The 25869-nt window shown below is 34.9% G+C and overlaps 6 protein-coding genes across 12 annotated transcripts; 3 read left to right on the top strand and 3 right to left on the bottom strand.

Annotated features, from left to right (window-relative positions):
- The first annotated feature begins 7187 nt into the window (after positions 1 to 7187).
- On the top strand, positions 7188 to 9965 carry LOC143905778 (uncharacterized). Its single transcript, XM_077421369.1, has 5 exons — positions 7188 to 7809; positions 8139 to 8496; positions 8605 to 8957; positions 9062 to 9492; positions 9559 to 9965. Exons 2-5 carry the CDS (start codon positions 8183 to 8185, stop codon positions 9721 to 9723), a joined length of 1263 nt encoding a protein of 420 aa, XP_077277495.1. The 5' UTR covers positions 7188 to 7809; positions 8139 to 8182; the 3' UTR covers positions 9724 to 9965.
- Positions 9966 to 10310: 345 nt separating this feature from the next.
- Positions 10311 to 12159, bottom strand: LOC143905828 (uncharacterized). 2 transcript variants are annotated; one of them, XM_077421454.1, is made up of 5 exons: positions 12018 to 12159; positions 11506 to 11840; positions 11213 to 11390; positions 11030 to 11137; positions 10311 to 10955 (listed from the first exon to the last, which is right to left on the bottom strand). In XM_077421454.1, the coding sequence occupies exons 2-5, from the start codon at positions 11753 to 11755 to the stop codon at positions 10946 to 10948; spliced, it is 546 nt and encodes a 181-aa protein (XP_077277580.1). In that variant the 5' UTR covers positions 11756 to 11840; positions 12018 to 12159; the 3' UTR covers positions 10311 to 10945. The 2 variants fall into 2 exon arrangements, with proteins under 2 accessions (XP_077277580.1, XP_077277579.1); XM_077421453.1 differs by having other exon boundaries at positions 10311 to 11137.
- LOC143905830 (WD repeat-containing protein 47-like) lies at positions 12099 to 13706 on the top strand. Of its 3 annotated transcripts, none has more exons than XM_077421459.1 (2): positions 12099 to 12197; positions 13005 to 13706. In XM_077421459.1, exon 2 carries the CDS (start codon positions 13050 to 13052, stop codon positions 13419 to 13421), a length of 372 nt encoding a protein of 123 aa, XP_077277585.1. In that variant the 5' UTR covers positions 12099 to 12197; positions 13005 to 13049; the 3' UTR covers positions 13422 to 13706. The 3 variants fall into 3 exon arrangements, with proteins under 3 accessions (XP_077277585.1, XP_077277583.1, XP_077277584.1); XM_077421457.1 differs by lacking the exon at positions 12099 to 12197 and adding an exon at positions 12750 to 12929; XM_077421458.1 differs by lacking the exon at positions 12099 to 12197 and adding an exon at positions 12783 to 12942.
- A 911-nt stretch (positions 13707 to 14617) lies between these two features.
- On the bottom strand, positions 14618 to 15826 carry Bin1 (histone deacetylase complex subunit SAP18). The gene is made up of 4 exons (XM_077421455.1): positions 15534 to 15826; positions 15299 to 15405; positions 14968 to 15162; positions 14618 to 14846 (listed from the first exon to the last, which is right to left on the bottom strand). The coding sequence occupies exons 1-4, from the start codon at positions 15603 to 15605 to the stop codon at positions 14753 to 14755; spliced, it is 468 nt and encodes a 155-aa protein (XP_077277581.1). The 5' UTR covers positions 15606 to 15826; the 3' UTR covers positions 14618 to 14752.
- Positions 15827 to 17564: 1738 nt separating this feature from the next.
- Ripk5 (receptor interacting protein kinase 5) lies at positions 17565 to 24225 on the top strand. Of its 4 annotated transcripts, none has more exons than XM_077421451.1 (5): positions 18192 to 19021; positions 19506 to 19680; positions 19778 to 22210; positions 22542 to 22784; positions 23694 to 24225. In XM_077421451.1, the coding sequence occupies exons 2-5, from the start codon at positions 19557 to 19559 to the stop codon at positions 23723 to 23725; spliced, it is 2832 nt and encodes a 943-aa protein (XP_077277577.1). In that variant the 5' UTR covers positions 18192 to 19021; positions 19506 to 19556; the 3' UTR covers positions 23726 to 24225. The 4 variants fall into 4 exon arrangements, with proteins under 4 accessions (XP_077277576.1, XP_077277577.1, XP_077277575.1 ...); XM_077421452.1 differs by having other exon boundaries at positions 18193 to 19021; positions 22542 to 22685; positions 23694 to 23908; XM_077421450.1 differs by lacking the exons at positions 18192 to 19021; positions 23694 to 24225 and adding an exon at positions 17565 to 18139 and having other exon boundaries at positions 22542 to 23545.
- Positions 24226 to 24829: 604 nt separating this feature from the next.
- Positions 24830 to 25731, bottom strand: LOC143905831 (COMM domain-containing protein 7). Its single transcript, XM_077421460.1, has 2 exons — positions 25436 to 25731; positions 24830 to 25084 (listed from the first exon to the last, which is right to left on the bottom strand). The coding sequence occupies exons 1-2, from the start codon at positions 25482 to 25484 to the stop codon at positions 24909 to 24911; spliced, it is 225 nt and encodes a 74-aa protein (XP_077277586.1). The 5' UTR covers positions 25485 to 25731; the 3' UTR covers positions 24830 to 24908.
- Positions 25732 to 25869: the final 138 nt, after the last annotated feature.

Raw genomic sequence — 25869 nt, forward strand, 5'->3', positions numbered from 1 at the left:
GAACTTATCTACTGACATTGACCGTTTTCGAAACTTTAATTGTTAATAACTTTTTAACCAAGAGTGTGCAAACAAAAAATCGACCTGTTTCGAAATGTGCAAACGAAAATCTATCGATTGAGACTATTTGGATCTAATTTGCTCGTAGTTGGGGGGCTAATGTGAAGTTGGCCCCCCCAAAATTGTTTTGTTAATAACTTTTTTACTAGAAGTGTGCAAACGAAAATTCAAAATGTGCATACTTGTGCAAACGATGAGCAATCAAATGAGCTAAAAAAAATTATTTTTTTTTAAAGTTGGGGGGCTAACTTCACGCGGGTCTCTTCGACTACAAAATGCTGAAGCCCGTTCGAATGAAACAGGAAAGCAACGAGAATCAAGACTGGCAACCAATCGAGAACGCAATGTTTGATTCAGAGGGACACTGCATGCTGATTTGAATCTTGCTGCGTTTAATTACGATGCTGATTATGATTATAGTCTCCATCGAAGTATCTTTTTTGAAAAAATGGATAAGTTATGCGAATTTTGCCGTGCATTGAAATTTAAGAATGAAAATTCAGGAATGTGCTGCGCAGGTGGAAAAGTAAAATTGCCAGAATTGCATTTACCACCCGACCCATTATCAACATTAGTATCAGGTGACACAAACGAGTCGAAACATTTCTTGGCAAACATACGTAAGTATAATTCATGTTTCCAAATGACATCGTTCGGTGCAACAGAAATTATATGTGACAATTACATGCCAACGTTCAAAGTGCAAGGGCAAATTTACCATCGTGCTGGATCACTTCTACCAATGCCGGATGCAGATTACAAATTTCTTCAGATTTATTTTATGGGGACCAGTGATGAACAAGTTCATCAACGTTGTCGATTCCATTCCGGCATAAATCCAGAAATTGTTGTTGCATTACAAAATTTATTCGATCAACACAACGAATTACTTCGAATGTCCAGGACGGCACTTGAGCGAATGACAGCTGATGATTACGTAGTTGTCATTAGAGCTGACAAAACACCACCGGGCCAACATGAAAGACAATACAAAAAGTGATAGTTGGTGAAGAATTTAACTCGCGTGATATGGTTCTTCATCGTAGAGATGGTAATGTTCAGCGAGTCTCAGAAACTCATCGCTCATACGATGCATTGCAATATCTAATTTTATTCTGGCAAGGAGAAGATGGATAGATGGAAGATGGAGAAGATGGAGGAGACCAATAAGAAAGTTAGTGCCATGAATTACTATTCATATCGATTAATGATTCGTGAGAACGCAGACAATCACATTTTGAAATGTCGTCAATTGTTTCATCAATACATTGTTGATATATATGCAAAAATCGAGACCGAGCGACTTCTCTTCATTCGATTGAATCAATCCAAGCTGCGCTCAGAACAATATATTCATTTACGCGATGCAATTGCTATTGATAGCAATCCAAATGAATTGGAAAAGATAGTCATACTGCCGAGTACATTCACAGGAAGCCCACGGCACATGCATGAATACGCACAAGATGCAATGACTTATGTTCGCGCATACGGCCGTCCAGATTCATTCATCACATTCACATGCAATCGTACGTGAGATGAAATTAAAGAACTTTTGTTGCCTGGACAATCGTCTGCGGATCGCCATAACATCATCGCACGTGTGTTCAAACTAAAATTGAAATCTATGATGGATTTTATGGTTAAACATCATGTTTTTGGAGAGACACGCCGTTGGATGTATTCTATTGAATGGCAAAAAAGAGGATTACCGCATGAACATATTTTGATTTGGTTGATCGACAAAATTACACCAGACAAAATTGATGAAGTCATCTTAGCAGAAATACCAGATGTCCAAAATGATCCAGGCTTATTCGAATTAGTTACCAAAAATAATATTCATGGTCCATGTGGGGCGATCAACAACAATTTTCCGTGCATGAAGGATGGAAAATGCACAAAACGCTATCCAAGAGACTTACACCCCGAAACTATCACTGGAAATGATGGATATCCACAATATCGTCGAAGATCAACTAAAGATGGTGGTAAATTGATCACTATAAAAGTTCGTAACAATAATATTGAGGTCGATAATCGTTGGGTTGTGCCGTATTCACCATTACTCTCAAAAACGTTCAAAGCACATATAAATATCGAGTACTGCAATTCGGTGAAATCGATTAAATACATTTGCAAAAATGTCAACAAAGGAAGCGATATGGCAGTTTTTGGAGTGGAAAATGCATTTGCACCAATCGATGAAATCGAACGATATCAATTGGGACGCTACATTAGTAGCAATGAAGCTGTTTGGCGAATTTCCTCATTTCCAATTCATGAACGTCATCCAACAGTTATTCATTTGGCAGTACATCTTGAAAATGGACAGCGCGTGTATTTCACAACGAAAATGTACATGCAAGAGCATTATCGCCACCGCATACAACGTTAACTGCATTCTTCTCATTGTGCATAGACGATTTGTTCGCAAGAACACTACTTTATTCAGAAGTGCCAAAATACTACACATGGAATGCATCAGCGAAAAAGTTTCAACGTCGTAAACAAGGCAAACCAGTTGAAGGACATTCGAATTTATATTTATTCAACGCGTTAGACCGTCTGTACACAGTTCATCCTAACAATCAAGAATGTTTTTACTTGCGATTACTGTTATAGTTAACGTACGTGGACCGAAATCGTTCCAAGAACTGAGAACAGTAAATGGTGAATTATGTACGACCTATCGAGAAGCTTGCCAAAAATTGAATCTTCTTGAAAACGATGCACATTGGGACACAACACTCGATGATGCATCGAATACTGCTCAATCACAGCAAATACGTATGTTATTTGCGATAATATTGACAATGTGTTTCCCATCAAATCCGAAAGTTCTTTGGAAAAAATAGAAAGATTATATGAGTGAAGACATCTTACGTCGTTTACAATCAACGAATCACAATAAAGATATGCAATTCACACAACGTGTATAATGAAGCGTTGGTTTTGATTGAGGATATATGTTTAGTAATCGCTAACAAACGACTGGTAAATTTGGGTATGTGTGCTCCGAATCGATTTGCAAATGACGTTTATGATCGTGATTTACAACGTGAAAATACACTTCGATATTGATGATTTGAATACATTTGTTGAAACAAATCTTCCGAAATTGGTTCCAGAACAACGAATTGTATACGACACAATAATGCAAGCAATTACAAATCAAAGCGGCGAATTGTACTTTATAGACGCGCCTGGAGGTACAGGCAAAACTTTTCTTATTTCACTCATTTTGGCAACCATTCGATCACGGAATAAAATTGCACTGGCAATTGCATCATCTGGAATTGCGGCAACGCTTTTGGATGGTGGTCGAACAGCGCATTCAGCACTGAAATTGCCGTTGAATTTGCAAATCACTGATACGCCAACATGCAATATCACTAAAAATTCCGGAATGGGCAAAGTTCTTAAAGAATGTAAACTTATCATATGGGACGAATGCACAATGGCTCATAAAAAAGCATTGGAAGCGCTTGATCGTACATTAAAAGATTTGAGGGGAAATGGACAGACCTTCGGTGAAGCACTAATTTTATTGTCTGGTGATTTTCGACAAACTCTGCCAGTTATATCACGTTCAACCCCCGCTGATGAAATTAATGCATGTCTCAAATCATCAGTTTTATGGCGATATGTAAAGAAATTGACTTTAAAAATCAATATGCGTGTTCAATTACAAAATAATGCATCCGCCGAAGGTTTCGAAAAACAATTGTTGGATATTAGAAATAGGAAGATGGAAATCGATAGATCTACACAATGTATCACGTTGTCAACAAACTTTTGTAAGATGACATCAACCAAAGAAGAATTGATTCTAAAAGTTTTCCCAAATATCGCGTGTAATTACAAAAATCATCACTGGCTTAGTGCACGTGTAATATTAGCAGCTAGAAACAATGATGTAAATGCCATCAACTTTAGCATTCAAAACGGAATACCAGGCGAAGCGACAACGTATAAGTCCATTGATACTGTAATGAATCAAAACGAGGTTGTCAATTACCCAACAAAATTCTTGAATTCATTAGATTTGCCTGGTATGCCATCGCACAGTTTAACATTGAAAATTGGCGTGCCTATCATTCTTCTCCGAAACATCAAACCACCAAGACTTTGCAACGGTACAAGACTCTCGGTGAAAAGAATGATGAACAATGTCATTGAAGCTACAATTTTGAATGGGAAATTCAAGGGGGAAGATGTACTATTGCCACGTATTCCAATGATTCCAACAGATATGCCATTTGAATTTAAACGTTTGCAGTTTCCGGTGCGACTCGCTTTTGCAATGACGATCAACAAAGCACAAGGACAATTGCTGCAAGTGCGTGTGGGCTATATTTGGAGAATCCGTGCTTCTCACATGGACAACTGTATGTGGGCTGTTCACGCGTCGGAAAACCTTATAGTCCAGCAGCCACCGCCTGTTTTTTTCAGTGATTAATAACAGGCTAAATCTTCGTGAGTAGATTCGGTTCGACAAGACGCCCAAGTCTTCCCTGTGAAAATTCTCGATAGAGGTAGCTAATGAAGTGCACAGGTGTAAAACATGTCAATTTGGTGAGGTGTCAAAATTGTCTGACTAACAGTAAGTTTTTTATTGAAATGTTAAGATAATTGAATAATAAACTCGGAAAAACAATTGTCCTACAAAATGAATAGTTTGACTAGAGCGTCCTCCGCTCCGAATATGTCCAAATAACGAGATCATAAAAATTATTAATAACCAGCTGATTTTTTGTATGCAACTTAGTAAATATTTGTATAATGAAATGGCCACATAGTCCTACAAATTTGGTGGTACGTTTTCTCAGTCCTACGCTTGGAAATTGTCGAATCCACGGTAACACTTTTTTCATTAATAACCGTAGGACAAAAAAAACATATGTTAAGTTAGTGCATTTTTTGCATAAATCAAACAATGTCCTACCAAAAAATGGGTATGTATCGCTAGTCCTACAAGAATATTGAAAATAACATAATTTCGTAGTTGTAGTTTATGTAATTTGGGACACATGTATTCGTAAGCAGAATCAATACTTTTTTTAAATATAATATAATTAAATATAATATAATTGATAATATAATTGTAGTTGTATGAACTGTAATAGTATATGACCTGCCAAAATAAAACTAAAAAATGCAATTATAAAACTAATTAAATATAATCTTAATCTTCGTCGGATTCCGATCTCTCTTTAATAATTTAAGATAATCAATTATTCCATTAATATTAGTGATTCTTATTCGTTATGTTAAAAAAAAATATTGCCATAAACGCATTTACAACCTTATCGGTGGAAAATGGTACATGCTTATCAGGGCCGCTTGACATATACTAAAGTTTTACAGAGTACAGAATTGTGTTTGGGCTTTTTTTAAATGTGTAACGACAACGTGATTTACTCGGGATTATTTATGCATTTAACTGTATATCAAAATATACAGTTAAATTTGTGAACAAGATATATCTATTCCTGGAAATACATACCACTTTTTGTGTAGGACAGTGGTAAAATTGTGTTCTACACTTTATTCCCAATAGGAAAAAATTATAACTAGGTTGTTATTAATGAAAAAAGTGTTACCGTGGAATCGACAACTTCCAAGCGTAGGACTGAGAAAACGTACCACCAAATTTGTAGGACTATGTGGCCAATTCATTATTTACTAAGCTGCATACAAAAAATCAGCTGGTTATTAATAATTTTTATGATCTCGTTATTTGGACATATTCGGAGCGGAGGACGCTCTAGTCAAACCATTCATTTTGTAGGACAATTATTTTTCCGAGTTTATTATTCAATTATCTTAACATTTCAATAAAAAACTTACTGTTAGTCAGACAATTTCGACACCCACCAAATTGACATGTTTTACACCTGTGCACTTCATTAGCTACCTCTATCGAGAATTTTCACAGGGAAGACTTGGGCGTCTTGTCGAACCGAACCTACTCACGAAGATTTAGCCTAAGGTTTCTATTTAAAAAATATAATTGACTGTGTGTGTTATTTGACCTGTATAGTTGCACTATTTATGATGAAACTGAAAGTTTCATCTTTGATATCGAACAATAAATCTTATTTATTACATTTTACAGTAAATTTACATTGAATTTTTAAACGTATACACTATCGCTCATTAATTTCATACCCTTAGATTTGTTAATTTCTCTGTAAATAATAAACATAATATATTATGTTATATATTTCTCTGTAAATGATAAACATTATATTATGTATACGTTTAACACGTATTACGTGTGTTTTGTACAGAAATAAATGCATTTGCTGTTATAAACACTTTCAACACTTGCATGTGCATCGTATTTTTATATATTATTTATATAAAAATCCTTGAAAACTGTAATTTTCGAAAAAAGGGCTAACAGCCAGATAGTGTCTGATTCCTGGAAATAAAGAAAATACGCGCGCAAAGTCACCTAACCTGACCTGATCTTCCGCGTGTATTTTCTTTATTTTCAGAGATCAAACATTATCCGGCTCTATTAGCCTCGTTTTTTCAAAAACTACAGTTTTCAAAGATTTTTATGTAAATAATATATAAAAATGCAATGCATGCAAGTAAAATGTTTATAACAGCAAATGCATTCATTTCTGTGCAAAAAAAGTATCATGATGTTCATCCTTTACAGAGAAATCAATTAACGAATCTGGAGGTGTTATTGATGAAATTAATGTGTGTGAGCGGTAGTGTATATAAAGAAGTTAACTAATATATAAATTTAAATATATTTGTAATATATATATATATATATAATAAATATTTTTTTAATATATACCTTTCTCTTTTTTTATTGTTCGGATAATTATATCCATAACACTGTATTTATTACTGTATTACTAACCTCACAAGATACGAGCCGTCATCCCGTCATCATCCGTCACAGCATCAGCATCATCAGCATCGCGAAACTCGTTAATTAGGGATGGATCTTATTGTCGGAAACCTACTGTCCCGATCGGCGAACAGGCTGAGACTGGTTTCAGGAGAGTCTCCTCCCGAAGAGCGCGACGACAAAACAAAAGCTGACTCTACAGATTATATACGACGTTATCGCATGTAACTCAAACCTGTCGGCGACGGCTGCGATCATCTTCGCCGAATCGCTGACGTTAGGTTGAAAATTGCATATAATTTCCTCAGTTTGCACATTGTGAAACCGTCCCGAGACAAAAAGTACGGACGTGATTAAATTTTTAAAAAAGGTTTACAAGCTCGTTTAAGTAGAGGTGGTATTAAACAAGAAAGTTAGTCGATCATCCATGTGAAAAGAATTGAAGGAGACTCATTTTATGTATTACTAAATGACATAAAATATGTGTATTCAGAAAATTAATAGAGAATTATAATGTTTACAACAAACTTATATGCGTAAAGTGTATGTGTTATAGTCAAAGCCCGATCGAAACGCGGGCATTCCTAGGATTGACTAGTCAATCCTGGGGAACGACCAAACGTCTTGGTCAAAGCCCGAAATAAGTTTTGCGTTTCGGCTTTTGACTAGTCAATCCTAGGAATAACTAATACGGCTGGTCAAAGTTAGAAACTAAGGCTGATGGCAGAGAACGAGACGTAAGCGCTTACGTCTGTCGTAGACGTAGACGTGAACTAAAGCAGAGAAAAACGTAGAGTCGTACTTCGTAGTACGTATAAGTCGTGGTCGTGACTGCTAAAGAATTGCGTTTTGATAAGAGTACATAATATGTAAGTATATAAGATACATATAATTTATAAATAAATATACTAAAATAAAATATAAATTATTTTTTACTTTAAATACTTTATTTACAAAGATAACGATTTATTTGCCTTTTTCTTTACCGAATGATCAAAATATAATGATAGTATTTGAAGTTAACCAATATTTTCTTTTTGTTATATGTTGTCATAAAAATATTTGAAAAGTAATATTTTTAATTATATATATTGTAGTACAAAATACAGTTATGAACTAAATATGATTTATTATAATTGTAAATTATTGTTAATAAAAGGTATAAGTAATTAATAAATTTTATACATTAATGTTTCAGAATATATATTATAATAGTTACAGTTTACAGTCTTTGTAATAAAAATGGAAAATGATGATGAATTTCTAATTCTGGTAATACATTGGATAAACTTATGTCTTTTGCTAATACGTAAAAAAAGACAAATTAGATGGCTAAATAGACGATGGCTTGTGAGCCCTATTAATATGAGAAGAATTCAGCTTGGAGATTACAATAATTTATTCCAAGAAATAAAAAATGATCCTCAGTTGTTTTATCGTTATACCAGAATGACATTGGTACATTTTCAGCAGTTAGTACAAATGACAAAACCATATTTGACAAAAAAAAAGTCCTCGTGCTTAGTTCCAGAATTACGACTATTAATAACTTTAAGGTATTTATATAATAACTATATATATACTGTTTATAGATAACTAAATTATATATAATTGTTTCATATTATAATTAATATTAATGTATTGTAATTATTATATTTTTATAGATATCTTGCTACAGGTGACTTACCAATTACCATTGCGTTAGCCTTTAGAGTTGGTGAATCTACAGTAAGAGAAGTAGTAAAAGAAGTTTGCCATGTTTTATATAAGGTTTTAGACCCATTATATCTTAGTTCACCTACAGAAGAAGACTGGAGAAAATATGCACATGGATATTGGAATAGATGGAACATTCCAAATTGTGTCGGATCTGTTGATGGCAAGCATGTCAGATTACGTTGTCCTCCAAGATCTGGAAGCTTATATTTTAACTATAAGAAATTTTATAGTATCGTATTATTGGCAGTAGCTGATCATTTGTATAGATTTGTGTTGGTTGACATTGGAGCGTATAGAGGTAAGCAAGAACAAAAATTTTTTTAATTTTATGTATAATATAATAATCTCATATATATATTGTTTTATTACACTTATTTCTTGTTGTATAATTCTTTGTTCTAGGAAACAGTGACGGAGGAATTTTTAACGATTGCAATATAGGCACAGATTTAAATAATAATATGTTAAATTTACCAAATGAACAAATAAATCTTCCTAATAGCAATCTGAAAACATACACGTACTTTGTGGCTGATGATGCTTTTAAACTGTCTAAGAGAATTATGAAGCCTTATTCCAGCAAAAATTTGATGTACAAACAGAGGATTTTTAATTATCGACTTTCAAGAGCACGGAGGACAGTTGAAAGTGCTTTTGGAATTTTTTCCAATAAGTGGAGAATATTCCACACAGCGATTAGTATGTTACCAGAAACTGCAGATTTAATTGTAACAGCTTCTGTGTGTCTCCATAATTATGTATTGAAAGAAGAACAACAAAATGGACATAAGATGTACAGTCAAGAACCAAGTTTCAAAGATAATACTAACGAGGTACAAATAAAAATAAAAATAATTATTTAATTTTTTGAATTTTAATATTTTTTGATGTTTTTTCAGAGTTCTCCTTGGATCAATATACCAATAAGTAATTTTGAAGAAGATAATGACGTAAGATATGCCGAAAATCAAAGGAATACTTTGAGTAATTATTTTATCTCTGAAGCTGGAAAAGTGGAATGGCAACATGATTATGTTCAAAGAGGTGTATATGCAGACGAATAATTATACATGTATGTATGTGTGTGTGTGTGTGGAGAGAGAGAGAGAGAGAGAGAGAGAGAGAGAGAGAGAGAGAGAGAGAGAGAGAGAGAGAGACTGAGAAAGAGAGAGAAACATTATGTTTTGATATGTTAGATTATTTAACATATTTAAAAAAAATTATCTATTTGACATAAGTTTCTGTACTAAATAAAGAAAACAACAAATATGTAAACTATTTTTTTTACAGTAGATATATATATATATTTAAATTAGTATATATATATATATATATATATATATATATATATATATATATATATATACTTATAATATATTACAAGTACATATATATATATATATATATATATATATATATATATATATATATATATGTACTTGTAATATATTATAATTAAAGAAAATTTTATAAGTAAATAATTATATTTATTATGTATAACTTTTTTATGTATTATAGTAATATAATTCTTCTTTGTTAAAAATTATTTAGTATAAAGGTTCTTATTAGGAATTTCTTGAGAAGAATATTGCATTTGCAATTTTTTTGGTGGATTCTGTGAAATAAAATTATTGCACACACACACACACAATTAATATAGATAAATTTATTATATAATAAACTATACATGCGGTACAAATATATTCTATGATATTAAACGTTAGTTGTAACATTTTAAATAAGAAAACATATATTTCACAACCTTTTGTAGTCTTATGAAATTATTTAAATTATTAGTATCACAATATATACAAAAAAAAACATACTTTTTGCAAGCTTAGGAACTTTGGTAAATAAAAAAATCACTTTCATGTTGTCTTTGGTAAATAAAATCTTTTTAAAGCAAACTTATTACAGATAAAAAAAAGCAATCTATTCATAGCTATATCGTACTATATAAAATTTTTTTAAACAAAAAGAACTTTTCACATTTAAACAAAAAAATATATAAAATATTTTTAAACAAAGTATAAAATCTTTTTTTTAAACAAAAAGAACTTTTGAACAAAATAATTTACTTCTCTGATAATGGTGCAGTTAGAGCATCCATTACCATTTTTCTTCTTGTATCTTTCTCCTTTTCTGAAATATTACTAAATTGAATTTTAATAAATTCCATGAAAGCATCATCTGCTTTCGTTGTCGGAATTTTATCTTTTTTTTTCCATGTAATTATAAATTTTTTGACTCATTTGAAATAATGTTTGTTCTAATTCCTTAGTTTCATTAATTTTTCTTTTCTTCTGTTTTGGTTCTTCATTTTCTTTATTAATATTCTTCGTATTATAAATGTGCTCCTGGTCATTTTCATTTTCTTCTGTGTTCACACATTCTTCATTTGCAACACTTTGTGATTCATCACAACTGTTATTTTTTTCAAGTGTATGCGACTGTGATTTTGTGCAGTTTGTGTAGCTTCTGAAAATAAAACATTCGTGTGTTGGACAACAAATATATATATTTAAATAATGAATTCAATAAGTTACCCCCTACCTTCGTCTTTTAATTACATTATCCAAAAATTCTAATTGCTTAAAAAAAGGAAATCGGGAGGATTTAGCAGCACCACTGCCACTTCTTGATTCAATTTCCATCTTTTTTTTCTCTCTGTTATATTGCTCTCTCAATGATATGCATCTTTTTTGGCAATACGAAGGAGTATAAATGTCACCTAAATAAAAATAGAACATTTTAGTTAAGAATTATTATTATTTATTAACAATCATCACATTATTATTATTTTATTAATTACATAATTTATGGTACAATAAGTGAAATTTACTCACCACAGTTCGTTTGGATCATTATTTTTGATATTTCACCCCAAGCATTTTGTTTCATTGCGCTGTCCTTAAAATTGTTATTACTTTTATCATATAGAAATGGACGTTCTCTATACAGTTCTATCAAAAGCTCATCACCACTCTTTTCTTCAATAGTAATAATACTTTCAGGTTCACTACCATCATTCAGATCACAATCATTTACATGTATTTCAGATGAATCAACAGTATAATAATTTAAATGATCCGACATTTTTTTGCTCAAAGTAGCACTCAAAAATGTTTTCTAAAGAAATATAACAATACAATTATAAATCTTTTTACCGCAGCAGTGTACTCTGAAATAACAAAGAAAATTATTGGTTAACCTCAAATACTGTCATTATATTTTGACCATTCGGTACAGAAAAAGGCAAATAAATTTGTCTTTGTAAATAAAGTTTTTAAAGTAAAAAATAATTTATATTTTATTTTAGTATATTTATTTATAAATTATATATATATTATATACTTACATATTATGTATCAAAACGCAATTCCGCAGTCACGACCACGACTTATACGTATTACGAAGTACGACTCTACGTTTTTCTCTGCTTTAGTTCACGTCTACGTCTCAGACGTAAGCGCTCACGTCTTCTTCTCTGCCATCAGCCTAAGAAAAATCACTTCGGACTTTGACTAGTCAATCCTAGGTGTGGCTTAATTCGGACTTTGTGACTGTTAACAAATAAAATCAAAATTTTTTAAATTAAGTTCTTATTGTTAACATATAATGTAGCTTTTTATTTACGTTGTAAAGCGAAATTATAAAGTACATGCATGGGGGGGGAATGCAGAGGAGAAAAACCTTCCTGTTCATGTTCAATCACCCCCCCGTGTGTGTGTGTGTGTGCTTCCCACGCATAATTAAACTAAAGAAACTCCCAGCGTGAGCCCTAACTGCTTGAATCGAGATGCTTGGTTATTTTGCACGATTTAACTGTTTAATGATTTTCGTTAAAACAGGGCACATACACACGTGTGTATGCCCTGCTTTATAGAAGTTGTGATTTTCGTTAAAGCAGGGCACACACATTGACTATATCATATGCGTGAACTATTTCGACATATATGTATATTATGGCGTTTTCGATTTGCGACTCAACCGACTCAACCGACTCGGGTCGCATCATGTATACAGGACTCTAGCATCATTGACGTGGAATACATACATAAATATGTATGTATTCCACGTCCATTGATGCGACCCGAGTCGGGTCGAGTAGCAAATCGAAAACGCCATAGTCATTTATGCCTTTCAATACTCAAAATAGCTGCTATATTTTCCAAACTTTTTTTGTTAATAACTTTTTAACGAATAACGAGCGACGGCTAAAACCTTCTGAAGGTCACTCGGCGTCATGATCTTGACAACATATATCAAGGTCATTGAAATCGGTGAGATCGCCCTTAATTTAGACATTTACCGTGGTGTGACTGACCTTGGAGTTTCTTCACAGCCCGACCTTCACATCTCGCAGCTCTCTCTCGAGCGCGAGACCGGCATGATAAACGGCCAGTACAGCGACGACGCCGACGTGCTGTTCCCGCGCCAGCTGATCCTCGACGGACAATGGGACGACGTGCTCGAGTTCATCCAGCCGCTGGAAGTGCTGTCGAATTTCGACATGAGAAAGTTTACGTACTCGATCCTGCGCCACAAATATGTCGAGCTGCTGTGCATCAAGTCCGAGGCAAACGTTATCGCCGCCGGGACAAACGGCAGCGTCGACAACGCCGTGGAGGAGGTTGTCAAGATGTTGAGCGAAAGGTCGCGCCTTCTAAGGAAGAATACAGCAGCCTGTGAGCCTGTGCCTGTTGCTTACTCTGCCGCGGCTGACGGATCACCTGCAGTACAAGGACTAGAATCCCAGTAACGCGAGGGTGTAATGTTTCCGCGAGGTTCACCCTTTGGTAGAGAAGTTCCTGCCGGGCGACAGGAAGAGCGCCGACCCCGCGCATCCGATCACCTCGGCGAAAAACGATCAGCTCATTCAGTTCATCATCAAAGGCATTTTGTACGAATTCTGCGTAAATTATTGCCAAGCGAAAGCTACCGGGTCGAAAGAGAGCGAACAAGTGATTTTTGTCTCTTTATCTTTTTTTTTTTAATTATATCAAAATTAAAATTAAAATTATATATTTAACAACATATACACTACTATACGTGTACTTAGCGCCTTTCTTTACCTTTTTTTTTAAAAAAAGGGTATTACATAAACACGAAACGATTTCTTAACGAAGAAAAAAAGCATTTGTGATTATTTGTGATATTAATCAGAAGTATAATCTGAATCAGAGAGAAAACTGCAAGTGGCACTCCGGCGATCTAATGAGTTCTGAAATTGTGGATGTAAAAGTCCTTGCACAATGCTAGGCAACAGGCAATAAAATGTTTCAATGTAGAATGGACAATGATACAGGCAATAAACAGAAATTTTCCGTCACGTTGGAAATTCTGTGCTCGTTGCCTGTGTGTCCATTCAGTATTTTTGATTTCTGTTTTCTGTTCCTATTGCCTGTTGCCTGATATTGTGCAAAGGTTTACATCCACAATTTCAGAACTCACTAGATCGCCGACGTGGCCGCTCTCAGTCTTCTCTCTAAATATAGGAATCTAAAACACAAATTATATCAGAGACATCAAAATTTACAGCTAATAAATTATCCCTGGTAACACAATCTGACACAATCTGATAGTTCAGATACGTCCAAAATTGCGACAGAAGTGCGCAAGAATTGCGGCAGTTTTATATATAAATTTTCACAGTAGCTTCTTACAGCAGACTGCTGCAATAGTACAGTAAGTACTCGTTCAATCAAATATTATGCACTTTTGTCGCAATTTTGGACTGTTTTCTTGCGCACTTCTTCGGGACGTATCTGAACCATCAGATTGTGTTACCAAGGATCCTGCCAAATAATTGCATTAACTTTATAATTAACAGGAATCCCAGGGATGTGACATTCCTAGGAATGTCTTTAGTTTTTTCAAAGAAAAATAAAACTAGCTTTATATTGCTAAAAAACATAATAAAAAATGTTAATATTTAATGCAGCAAATTTAAAGAAATTAAAGAAAATGATTTTTTATTTATTTATAGATACAAAAGTTTAGGAAGTCTTTTTGGAATTCTGTGTAGTGACATTTACGTACCATCTGTAAGAGACATGATCTTATCATAACTTAAACACTGAAATTATTATATTAATATTGACGTAAACCACCACGTCTAGCTGCCGGTTGCATCATCCTGTTCGGCGGCGTTATCGATATATCCAGATAATCTCCTATTGTGAACCTATAATTATACAAAATACGTACATAATCAAGTATAAATGCTGATTTTAAAAAATCATCTTTCCTAATTCAAGTATTAAGAAATTTATCAAGATTCTAATTCATGTATCAAGATTTATTACCTTGCTTGTGCTAGCGTTTTGTTGTCATCTGCGCCTTTCTGTCCGGAACACGTAACACCAATCTCACGCATGCGATAACCGGAGTTGCGTAACTCAGGAGTCACTAACGAAAAGTCAAAGTACGTTCCCTTGCTGCGAGCATCCGGATTCACTTCCTTAACTAAGCCTGTAATTTCTCGCAAAGTTGCATCCATCCTTTATACACAGAAATAATTAAAATTAGAGATGACTTCTTACAACAATGTAAGAAAATTCACATTAAATTAATCAGAGAATCATAACGAGATATAAAATCTTATGGTCTCTCCGTCATAAACAATGTTAATGTTACCATGTGTATATCTGCAGCTCATTCGAAGGGACATTCCCTCTGCTGTACTCCATTATATTATGATGTCTTCCGGTGTTGCAGAATACTCGCAGTAGAAGTGGACACGTCTGAAGTGCAAACAAATGCAATGTTATCGCGCACACACACACACACACACATTTACGGTTAAAAAAGCACTTAAGTCTACGAGATGGACATTTCTGGAAAACGCTCATTATTGTCTCGTCACCTTTACCTTTTCTCTGTCCACCGGCTTCTCGGGAAGCTGTTTTTCATCGACTACCATAGATTCCAAAGCCGATGCCATTTCGATTGGTAATCAAGGCCGTTGGTAATCGGGCTCGTGAACTACAAAAGAATCGTTCGCGGATGAGAAACGTCAAAATCGTGATCGTCCGTCGCGTTTAGAAAAAATGGTGAACTCGGTGAACCGCTTAATTCAGTTAATTCTAGAGGTTATGTTTCATGTTTGGAGAGGTTAAAGGCCGTTTCCATGAGATTCTATCGATCGCGTCGCGCGCAAGTATTCAAAATGACCGATAGCGTAATGGAGATTTCCACAAAGGTCGGGGCGATCGTTCAACAGATGTATATAAATGTATGTATATATGCAAAGTAATGAGAACAAAATAATCAAGCAGATTTTACTGGAATCTCTGGAGTTGAAATGTATAAATGTAATAAATCTCAAGAAATAACGAATACATTTCTTATCAAACGTTCTTTCGCTCGCAAAAACGCGATCAATATGCAGAGATCAGCAGAAATACGATTTAATCGCAAATATGGACTACTCATAATATGGCTCACTGCATGGTGCCGTTAGCTATATAAATTTTGGGGGGACATTAGAAACTATAATAAGAAAAAAAACATATATAAATAAATACATAAAAAATAAAAGGTCGAGTATAGTTTAAAGACTTTAAAGTTTAACTTCTTAGAGTTTACAAGTTACGTTACATATAAACATTACTTTTAATAAATTTACTCAAAATTATCATGTATTTATTTGAGGGGCGGCATTCCCCTCGATGATTTTGCACGCTAATGATTTCATGAGGATGACTTCGACCAAACTTCTTAATTAACTTGACAATACATTTTTCTATTGCATGTATCTATTTTGTTAACATGAATAGACTCAGCAAAATGTTTCATGCAATTTATTGTCAGCAGATTCAATACCTGCAAGACACAAAATATTGCTATCAACTGCGCCCGTATTAAAATTTTGCTAGCACAGCTAGTAGAATCCGCCAACATAATTTGACAGCAGAAACCAATACAAGGCAGAATCTGTAGTTTCGTAACTTAAACAAAATATATTATTTTTAAGCAGTTACGAAACGAACAGCTTCTCGGTTTTTGCATGCAGTCAGTTGCCATCGGAGATTTTATTATATTTCTTGGCAATTTGTTGACAAAATTTGCAGAAAAATCTGTCTTCGAGAGATTCGGTTATTTGGAGAATTTTGAACTTTTTATAATTTGACGTGTGAAGAAAGATTAGATTAAGAACGAATTATATATTATTGTAGCTAGAAATACCGCCGTAGGCAATTCTGCCGATTAAATTAATCACTGGTTAAGTTAATCAATTAAGCTTTGGTCGAAGTCATCGGGAAAAAGAGAGCTTTTGCGATCGCGCCTGCTTCGCGTCCGCGATGCGGATTCGTGCATCGGCATAACGTACTTTCCCACATTTTTCCTACTTGCAGACCATGATGATTTATTACCTCTTATATATATATATATGTGTATTACCGCTTATATATATATATATTATTATCGCGCGCGGCGCGGTCGTTTTAAAAGAACAAAAGAAAGCTTAATAAGCTGCATGCAGTCCATTTGATGTTACAAATGCTTTGAAGCTTTGTTCCTCTTCTTCTTCTTCTTCTTCTTCTTCTTCTTCTTCTTCTTCTTCTTCTTCTTCTCCTTCTTAAATTCTTCTTCTTTCATCACTGAAACGTTTGTAATGTTAACCTTCGGTTGTCACACCTCTTTTTTCGAACACGTTTGTCACACGGAGTCAATTTGACCCCAACCAATTTTCAAGCGCAACTGCTGTTTAAAAATTAACAACGGTTTAAGTGGATCGCAAAAAAATCTAGAATTAAGTTTAAACATTGTGAAATATGTATTCTTATTATAAAAAATTAACTTTTTGAGTGGCATCATGTACAAAAAAAACCTTAAAAAATGTATAAGTTTCAGAAAAAAAAAAACAAAATTATAACTTAAATTTTTCAATGTTTCTTGCTCAAAATTTTGCACAGTACTTTTAAGATATGATGCTTTAATAAAAAAAAAGTCTTGGGTCACTTATTTGACCCCGGGTGACAACCGAGGGTTATTATAAGTGAACCACAGCTATAGAGCGGGAAGATTAACGCGGGCGGCTGCGGCGAACTCGATTCCTGAAAAGCGGAAAAGTACATCATATGTCTTCGCCGCGTGGCATTATCTGATGCACGAACGGGGGAGCCTTGTTTACGTTCTCCTTTCTTGGTTTGCGTATCCCTAATCGCGACGAGTGTGACGCTACCGGCGGCGCGTACATATAGCAGGACAGTGCATCCGTCCCATTGAAACGAAAGTCCATTGACACGTACAATAACATACGTCCGCGTTTAGCAATTCATATCCCTAAATGAATATTTTAATTTAAGCAGTGACGATCGTGGCGGAAGCAAATCGGATAAGAATATTCGGTCAATCGGACGATGCAGATGAGGGAGGATATACAAGTTCGTGCGTTAATAAAGCTGCGTCGAGAGAGAGAGCTATTAGGAGTCGTACATACCGAGAGCAGTCGTCGAAAAGATAACGCGTATCGTAAGTCGTGAATTTTATACATTTGGTACATATTTTTACGTCTATCTATTATATATTTACGCTTATAAAACTCAATAAACATTTTAATCATCTAATCGTTGAAATACTAATTGGAGCGTAACAACTACACCATATTATATAGGCGAGAGAGCGAAGAATCGCTTGCGATTAGTCAGTTAACATCCAACATGATTCTTTAAAAAATCGGTTTTTGTTTTCACTGATCAACATCCATCGCAAGATATTTTTTAAAACTGCATGGAGTCGCGAAGAGCGCTGATTGGAATTCCAGCTAGCCTGACTATAAGTGACAAGTTGACAACTCTATATAATGATGACTTTTGCCTCTTTTGCAACAGAATATGATAGTTATTCTAATTTGATAAACAGCTGCCATCGACGCGCATCGATTCCCAATATTCGCGTGAAAAGATAAAAAGGTGGATCGCCGCCGCGCGCGTGTAAATAAAGCTTAAACGATGCGTGCACCTTATCGCGCACGACTTTTCGCGCTTTCGTTGCCAAGAGCGTCAAGAGCGTGGCGTGTCGCGCCGATTAGCATCTAATAGAATGTATAATACATTATACGTTCGCGTCCCCTCGGAGTCGGAGGCTCGAACTACGGCCACTCCGGGACGAAGCGGCACAGGCCACAGCCACTCGTGTCGTGACGTCGAGACTCGAGTTTAGAGTTTAGTCGGCAGCATGCGTCGGCGACGTACGTCTCGAATGTCTCGATACGCGATACGCAGCGGTCTCGCGTGAGCAGCGTGAGCTAACGTCCGCGGATCCGGACTCCGGATTGCCTGCGCTCGGATGACCTGGCGGATCTGGCGAGCTTCAATCTCCTCTCGCGCTCATATGACCGCGAGAAATCCTATGGTGAGCTTAAGCGCCGGTTCCACGATCACGCGGAAAAACAATGCTCGCGGTCTCCGCCGTTTCTGCGTTCCGGCCGCGGGACGAACGGAGCTGATGGAGCACTCGGAGCAGTGGAGCACATCATTGATCATAGTATCATAGAGCGATGACAACTCGCTGCCGGGTGTCCCGTGTCCCCCGTCTGATAAAACGCTGAGATTTTTAGTCGGTCTTGTTTACGCGAGCACTATTCTCGGACATGATTCAGGCTCGGCGAACGTTGTTTACATCTGCGCGTATCTCGTAGCTTCATAAGATATATATATATATATATATATATATATATATATATATATATGATGTGAATTCAGAACTTGAGAAATAAATACTGATTTATGTATATAGAATTTAGTACATTGTCACAGCACTTGTGTTTTCGAGTCTGATTCTACATAAATATGCACTGCAAAAGATGGTTTTATTAACTGTATAATAATATTGATAGGGTATGACCATTTTGTGGAATGTACACATGACTAAAATAATGTGAGAAAAAATGGTAAGCAATTTACCACAAGAATTCAAGAAGTATCAGAGGAACAGGAATCAGCTACACCATATACTTGAAGAGACACAGCGTACATTAGAGGTTATAAAACTTGAGAACTTTTTCCCTGGAGGTAATTATTCATAATTATTCATGTTTGACATTTAAATCGATAAATCTAATAAGCTGTTGATTAGTCTTATTTAACATTTATATAATGTTTCTTATAGAGAATATCATCGAGGAATTACTGCCTCCGTTGACTTTGGACAGAGTGACACACATCCTTGATAATTCCCCCGCAATAGTCATTTTTGGGCAAGATAATAAAGCCAAAGCTTCGCTGGTTAACAACTTGCTTTCCGCCGATATCTTGCCGCTGTCCAACGATCCATGGAGATGGGTCAAGATCACGTATGGTCATACGAATCATGTCAGTCTCACGTTAGGTTTAGAATACGAAGTAGTCGAGACGTTACGGGCAAACGAAAAATCATGGAGCACGCTCCCATTCGAGGATCTAGAAAAATCGATAAACGAAGACATCAATTGCCCTACAGTGCTGGAAGTGAAGTTAGATCAAGCAATACTGAAAGAAGGTGTTCAAATATTTGTCGTCCCCAACAGTGGTGTAGTAAAAATTCTCGCTAAAGGCTCGTTGAAAATTTTACCTATATTTCTCTACGCTCTCGGGGAGCAACCATTGACTGAAGAAAATTTGGAAGAATTGAGAGATTTGAAAGAGACTTATCCGTATAATCCGATTTTATTCATATCGTCGTTAGCTAATGTTTCGTTGGATGGCACAGACGCGGAATTGACTGAGTCTGAGCAGCATAGCCTGCAAAATCGGATAGAGGTGCCGAACGTATCTAAGGAATCGAAGAGTGATGATAGTATTAATATTGACAAAATGAATTCACTCGGTCTAACGTGGCTAGATCAGTTGAGCAGTTTAGGATTCCTAGGGATGGAAGAGTCTGTGGAAGTTCATCAATTAACGTGGCTTGTCGGTGAGCGTTACGTTAATAATTCAAGCGACCTAGTGGATTCATGCAAAAAAACGGACCGCGTTTTACATTTCACGCGTGCCTGCCTGCAAAGCTATCTAATAAACGCCAGTACTTATTTGAATGAAATACATACAACCAGTCTACGTAAATTTATTTTAAGTGCGTTTGACATGGCACGAAAAATACAGATCACTCCTAGAAGGATACAATACGCCCAACAGAAAGAAAACGAACTTTATGCTAGTCTAATGAAGGTTGTTAATGAGCAGCAGGTGGAATTGACTGAATTAATACAATGTATTATTCAGGAGATGAAAGACGATATATTAGGGTCCACTGGCGATATCTTCCAGTATCAGACCGTTCCTTTCGATAATAGCGAAGCGGAGTGGACGGTTACTGTTCGTGTTGCGACGTCGGAGGTCCAACGATTTGTACTAGGTCGCTTGGGCGAAAAAGTCGCGAAGGAGCTCGTAAACTCGGTAAACTGTCTTCGAGAAACTTTTATCGGGACTCTTCAACGTTGCTTAATAAGTCTTGAAAAAACTTACGAACACGACAGCAGCCTGTTAGCTAGCGATGCCTTGAAGCAAATACTCTCCGCGGCATACAATGTGGAATTGCACAATTCGTCACCATCCTTGGTGCACTCGTTTTTGGAAAGATTAAGACAGCTCTTTAAATCTTTACCGCTGCCATGGACACCTACCCCGACTCTGGACACGGCTTGGAGGAGGAAGGTTACTGTCGATATCTTGAATTCCTTGTCGGCAGCGAGATTGGCGAAAACAATTTCCACGCAGTTTAGAGACAAACTGAAATCGTCGCATGACGCCTTCCAGACTGCCTTGAAATCTCTAGAAAACTATTACTCGGGGAAGCTGGAGAGAACCGAGGAACAGAGAATAGCTATACGAAAGTACCACGCACCCAAGCTAGCTAAACTCGCGTTGGAATCCACGTCGATGATGGATGCGATTCGCTTCGGCATTCCTCATTACGGCAAGGAGATTGGCAGAGGACAGTATGGTGTGGTGTTTGCTTGCGACGGTTGGGGCGGTGCGCCGGGACCATGCGCGGTAAAATCCGTTGTTCCGCCGGACGAGAGGCATTGGAACGATCTCGCGATGGAGGTTTACTATACCAGGTCGATACCAGATCACAAAAGGATAGTGAAGCTTCGCGGATCCGTTGTAGACCAATCGTACGGCGGGGGATTCGGATTGGGCACTGCAGTTCTCTTAATCACTGACCGGTTAAGTCGCGATTTATACTGCGGTATACACGCCGGTCTTTTGTGGCTGGAACGTATACAAATAGCAATAGATGTCCTGGAGGGAATACGTTATCTTCACTCGCAAGGCCTAGTTCATCGTGATATCAAATTGAAAAATGTCTTGCTCGATACGGAAAACAGGGCTAAACTAACCGATCTCGGATTTTGTATTACCGAAGCTATGATGTCAGGTAGTATCGTAGGAACGCCGATCCACATGGCACCGGAACTCCTGTCTGGCCATTACGACAGCAGTGTCGATGTCTATGCCTTTGGCATCTTGTTTTGGTATATATGTGCTGGGAAGGTTCGATTACCGTATGCATTTGAACAATTTCATAACAAGGAGCAGTTATGGACAAGCGTGCGGAAAGGTAATACTTCATTACGTACAGAGAAAAGTTGAGCCTGCATTATAATCATTATTTATTTGCTAAAAAAAGGAAAAGGTTAATTTAATATTTCACACATATTTTGTAATTTCATATTTCATGATAAACAAAAATCACATTAAAATTTCTATAATGCAAATTTCTCAAATTTAATTCAGTAATAGTGAGGAATGTATATCATTGTTGGCTGATTTAACTGCCTTAAGTGGATTGATTGATATTTAATCATTCAAATTACTGCTTATCTCAATGTTTTGTTTTTTTTTACTGTCGCATACTCACATGAATTGTTAAGCGAACGTATTTACGTTAGGTCTTAGGCCCGAGAGACTACCACATTTTGACGAGGAGTGTTGGACGTTAATGGAACAATGTTGGTCTGCGGAGCCTTCCAAACGGCCGTTGCTCGGTGCGATTCAACCAGTGTTAGAGTCTATTCAGGACAAAGCGGAAAGAGGCAAGTCCTTGCAATTAGGCGCACTGAAACTACAAGAGAGTTCATCATCCGAACATACAAATCCTGCGCTAGCATTAGCAGAGCCTAATAACCAAAGAGGTGCTGTATTCAGTCCGTTTCCTCCTAGACGCAAGGCTTTTAGAACTGTCAATCCTGTCGCAGGACCTTTTCATAAGACCAAATTTTTTCATGTTCACGTTCGTTCCATGAACATGTTCGTTCAAATGCGAGAATTTTAAATGTCAGGAGACCAAATATGTCTAATTACTTTGTTAAAGATAGTTTATTGATATATTTATTGCTTGGAATGTGCTTGATATACGGCTCGTTATTCTCATTTTCGCTGATTCGATGATATCCTTAATAGTATTTTATAGCACAGTATTAGAGTCACGAACATGTTTGAGTTACTTTACTTTTTTAGAGAATATAGCATATTTCTTTCTTTTATAAAATTACACAATTAGTAAGTATAAAGTATGTGTAGAATCAAATATAAAATAATTGGGCCGAAGTCATTCCAAATAGTATATCAACAATAAATATTCAACAGATTATACTTTAAATATTTTATACAGTCTCATTATAGAATTGTTACAGGTTTTATAATAAATAATGTATATAAGCATTTGATAATATAAATATTTTTATTGCTAGTTAACGAGATATGTTAAACCTTTTTTTTTCTTTTTTTATATGAAAACATATTTATTGCTGTAAAATATAGCGTTTTGATTGTTAAATTACTTCTTAATATTCCTAATTGTGATGACTACATGATTTTGTTAAGCCGGGAAATATGAAATGATCAACCATGAATGTATATTGTTGAAGAATAAATAAAGTTTCTCACTTTTGTATTTGCTGTTGATACGTACTCATTTTGTCTCTTGTAAAACCTATCGCACCTATATTTATATATATCTGCAGACAAATATGTATATTTATTATTCGCGAATAGAGAACTTTGTATTTGATTGTAAAAAATGTATTTTATATTGCTTTCAGATAATACGTTCTTCGCAACCGAGCCTGCATGAAAATTTGGGCGGATATTGATAATTGTTTCAAGGAAATATAATAATAGATTGTACAATATTTTTATTACTCGATAAGTGTGAGGATATGAAGATTATGCGCAGAACTATTTAATCAAAGATCGACATAGATGCGTAAAGCCTGTATATATTTTTTTTAAGAAAGGAGGAATAGCAATCTCTTGAGGTATGAGTTATTAGTTATTTAGTTATCCGATTCCGATCCTTTGATTAAGTTTTAATCAAATATACTTACAACGTAGTCATAATTTTCTTACATGTGGTACTTTACAGTGAACATATTTGCCTATGTTTTGAAAAAGATTAAAAGGTATATATTTATCAATATTAGATACTTAGCTGACCATTATTGATATATGTATTGTTAACGTCTGTAATGTGATCCATGACTAATTTCATTTTTATACCGTTTAAGAGACGTTTTGCAAAACTCATTATCGAAATAGTAATGATAAATCTAGTGCAGTTGATAAAGTTGACAACTTTTTTGCAAAAATTTTTGACGCTTTTATTTATTGTATTTATTTAATTACTTGTCGAATATTTTTGTAATCTTAAAATATATACAAGGTTTCCATTAAATCAAACTGCAGTTTTGAGATAGAAAGAAATGGAAAAAAAATGTCGTAGGGAACAAAATTGCATTTTATATTATACATATATAAATATATATTTATATATGCACATAAATTCATAGTTATATAACGTCAGAACATGGAAAATTAAAATTATTTAATTTTTAAATTGTATAAGATTTTTTTCTGTTCTTGCTTTAAAGCCACAATTTGATGCATTCACATAGAGCAGCTTATATACAGTTGAAATTATTAAGTGGAAAATTTAAATAATATTTGTAATTTCCTAAGTGATTATAGATTGAGCCATACATTGTAAATTTTAAATTAATTATGAGGGCCTATGATACTAAGATTATGATGTTGATGAATGTTATCCAAAGAATGTTACTTAAAATATTTTACTATCTTACTAGATAATCTAATTTTTTTTCTTAAGATAGTAAATATTTTTATTTAAAAAAATGTAGATTATAAGAAAATACATAAAAAAACTTTTTCAAAAAAACAATTGTTTGAGTTGTAAATATATATCTTAATACGGGTAACATCTACATAGAATATTATTTTAATATGCATGTATAATTTGTTCACAGTAACAAATCAAGATTACATTTTGCCTTTTCCAAATCATGTAGAAATTTGTAAAACTGCCCTATTGTCATCTCAATAAATACATTCTTGATTTTACCATCATCATCAAGACATAACTTAAGTTGTAGAAATGATTTTGCGACATTGTTGGAATCGTTACTTGCTGCGGTCACTAAACGAAGTTAAAAAAAATGACATAGTTATTCATTAATGATTGGCATTATAGTGAGAATACATAATCTATTATAAATAAGAATACAATTCGGAAATAAAAATTTGCATAACTTAATTAAATTATATACCTTTTTTATTAGTATTTACTACTAAAAAGTTAATCAAATATAATATTTAAATTAAATAGAAATACAATATACACAATTTTTATATTAATAGAAAATGATAATTAAAATATAAAATATCTTTGTTTTTTATTTAATAGATCTTCTAACAGAGATAATAATAACCTAAGAACGTAATATGACAAACATCGATATTGGTCTCAATTTATAAACTATTATCTTACCTCCGAATCTCCACGATATGTCAAGTATTTTGCTGATATTTTTCTCCATCTTCAGAACTCAGAACATGCGTTATGACATACGATGGTTAATTACAGGAGAGAGAAAAACCTGAGAATGAACAGTGAGCTGAAGTAATCCAGCAGGAAAACATGTACCGTGTACCACTGACTTTAAATGGAGATGGAAGATGGAACATGGCCAACATGGAACCCGTCCACTGGCGCCTCTATGTACATACATGAAACGTGTGCGTTGAACTACGTAGTCATGTATGTAGTAACCTATCCGCATTGATGTCTACAAATATTTCCGACGGGTAACATGGGATACGGCAACGCATCATATCACCGACAACCCAGCAACACGTATGTCTAAAAGATATCTTTCTGACAATTTTATAAGACATTTGAACAATTTTTAGACATCTTTTAGA

The sequence above is a fragment of the Temnothorax americanus genome, unplaced genomic scaffold (genome assembly GCF_048541705.1).
Source record: "Temnothorax americanus isolate GAGA-0224 unplaced genomic scaffold, ASM4854170v1 Scaffold67, whole genome shotgun sequence".
Lineage (NCBI taxonomy): Eukaryota > Metazoa > Arthropoda > Insecta > Hymenoptera > Formicidae > Temnothorax > Temnothorax americanus.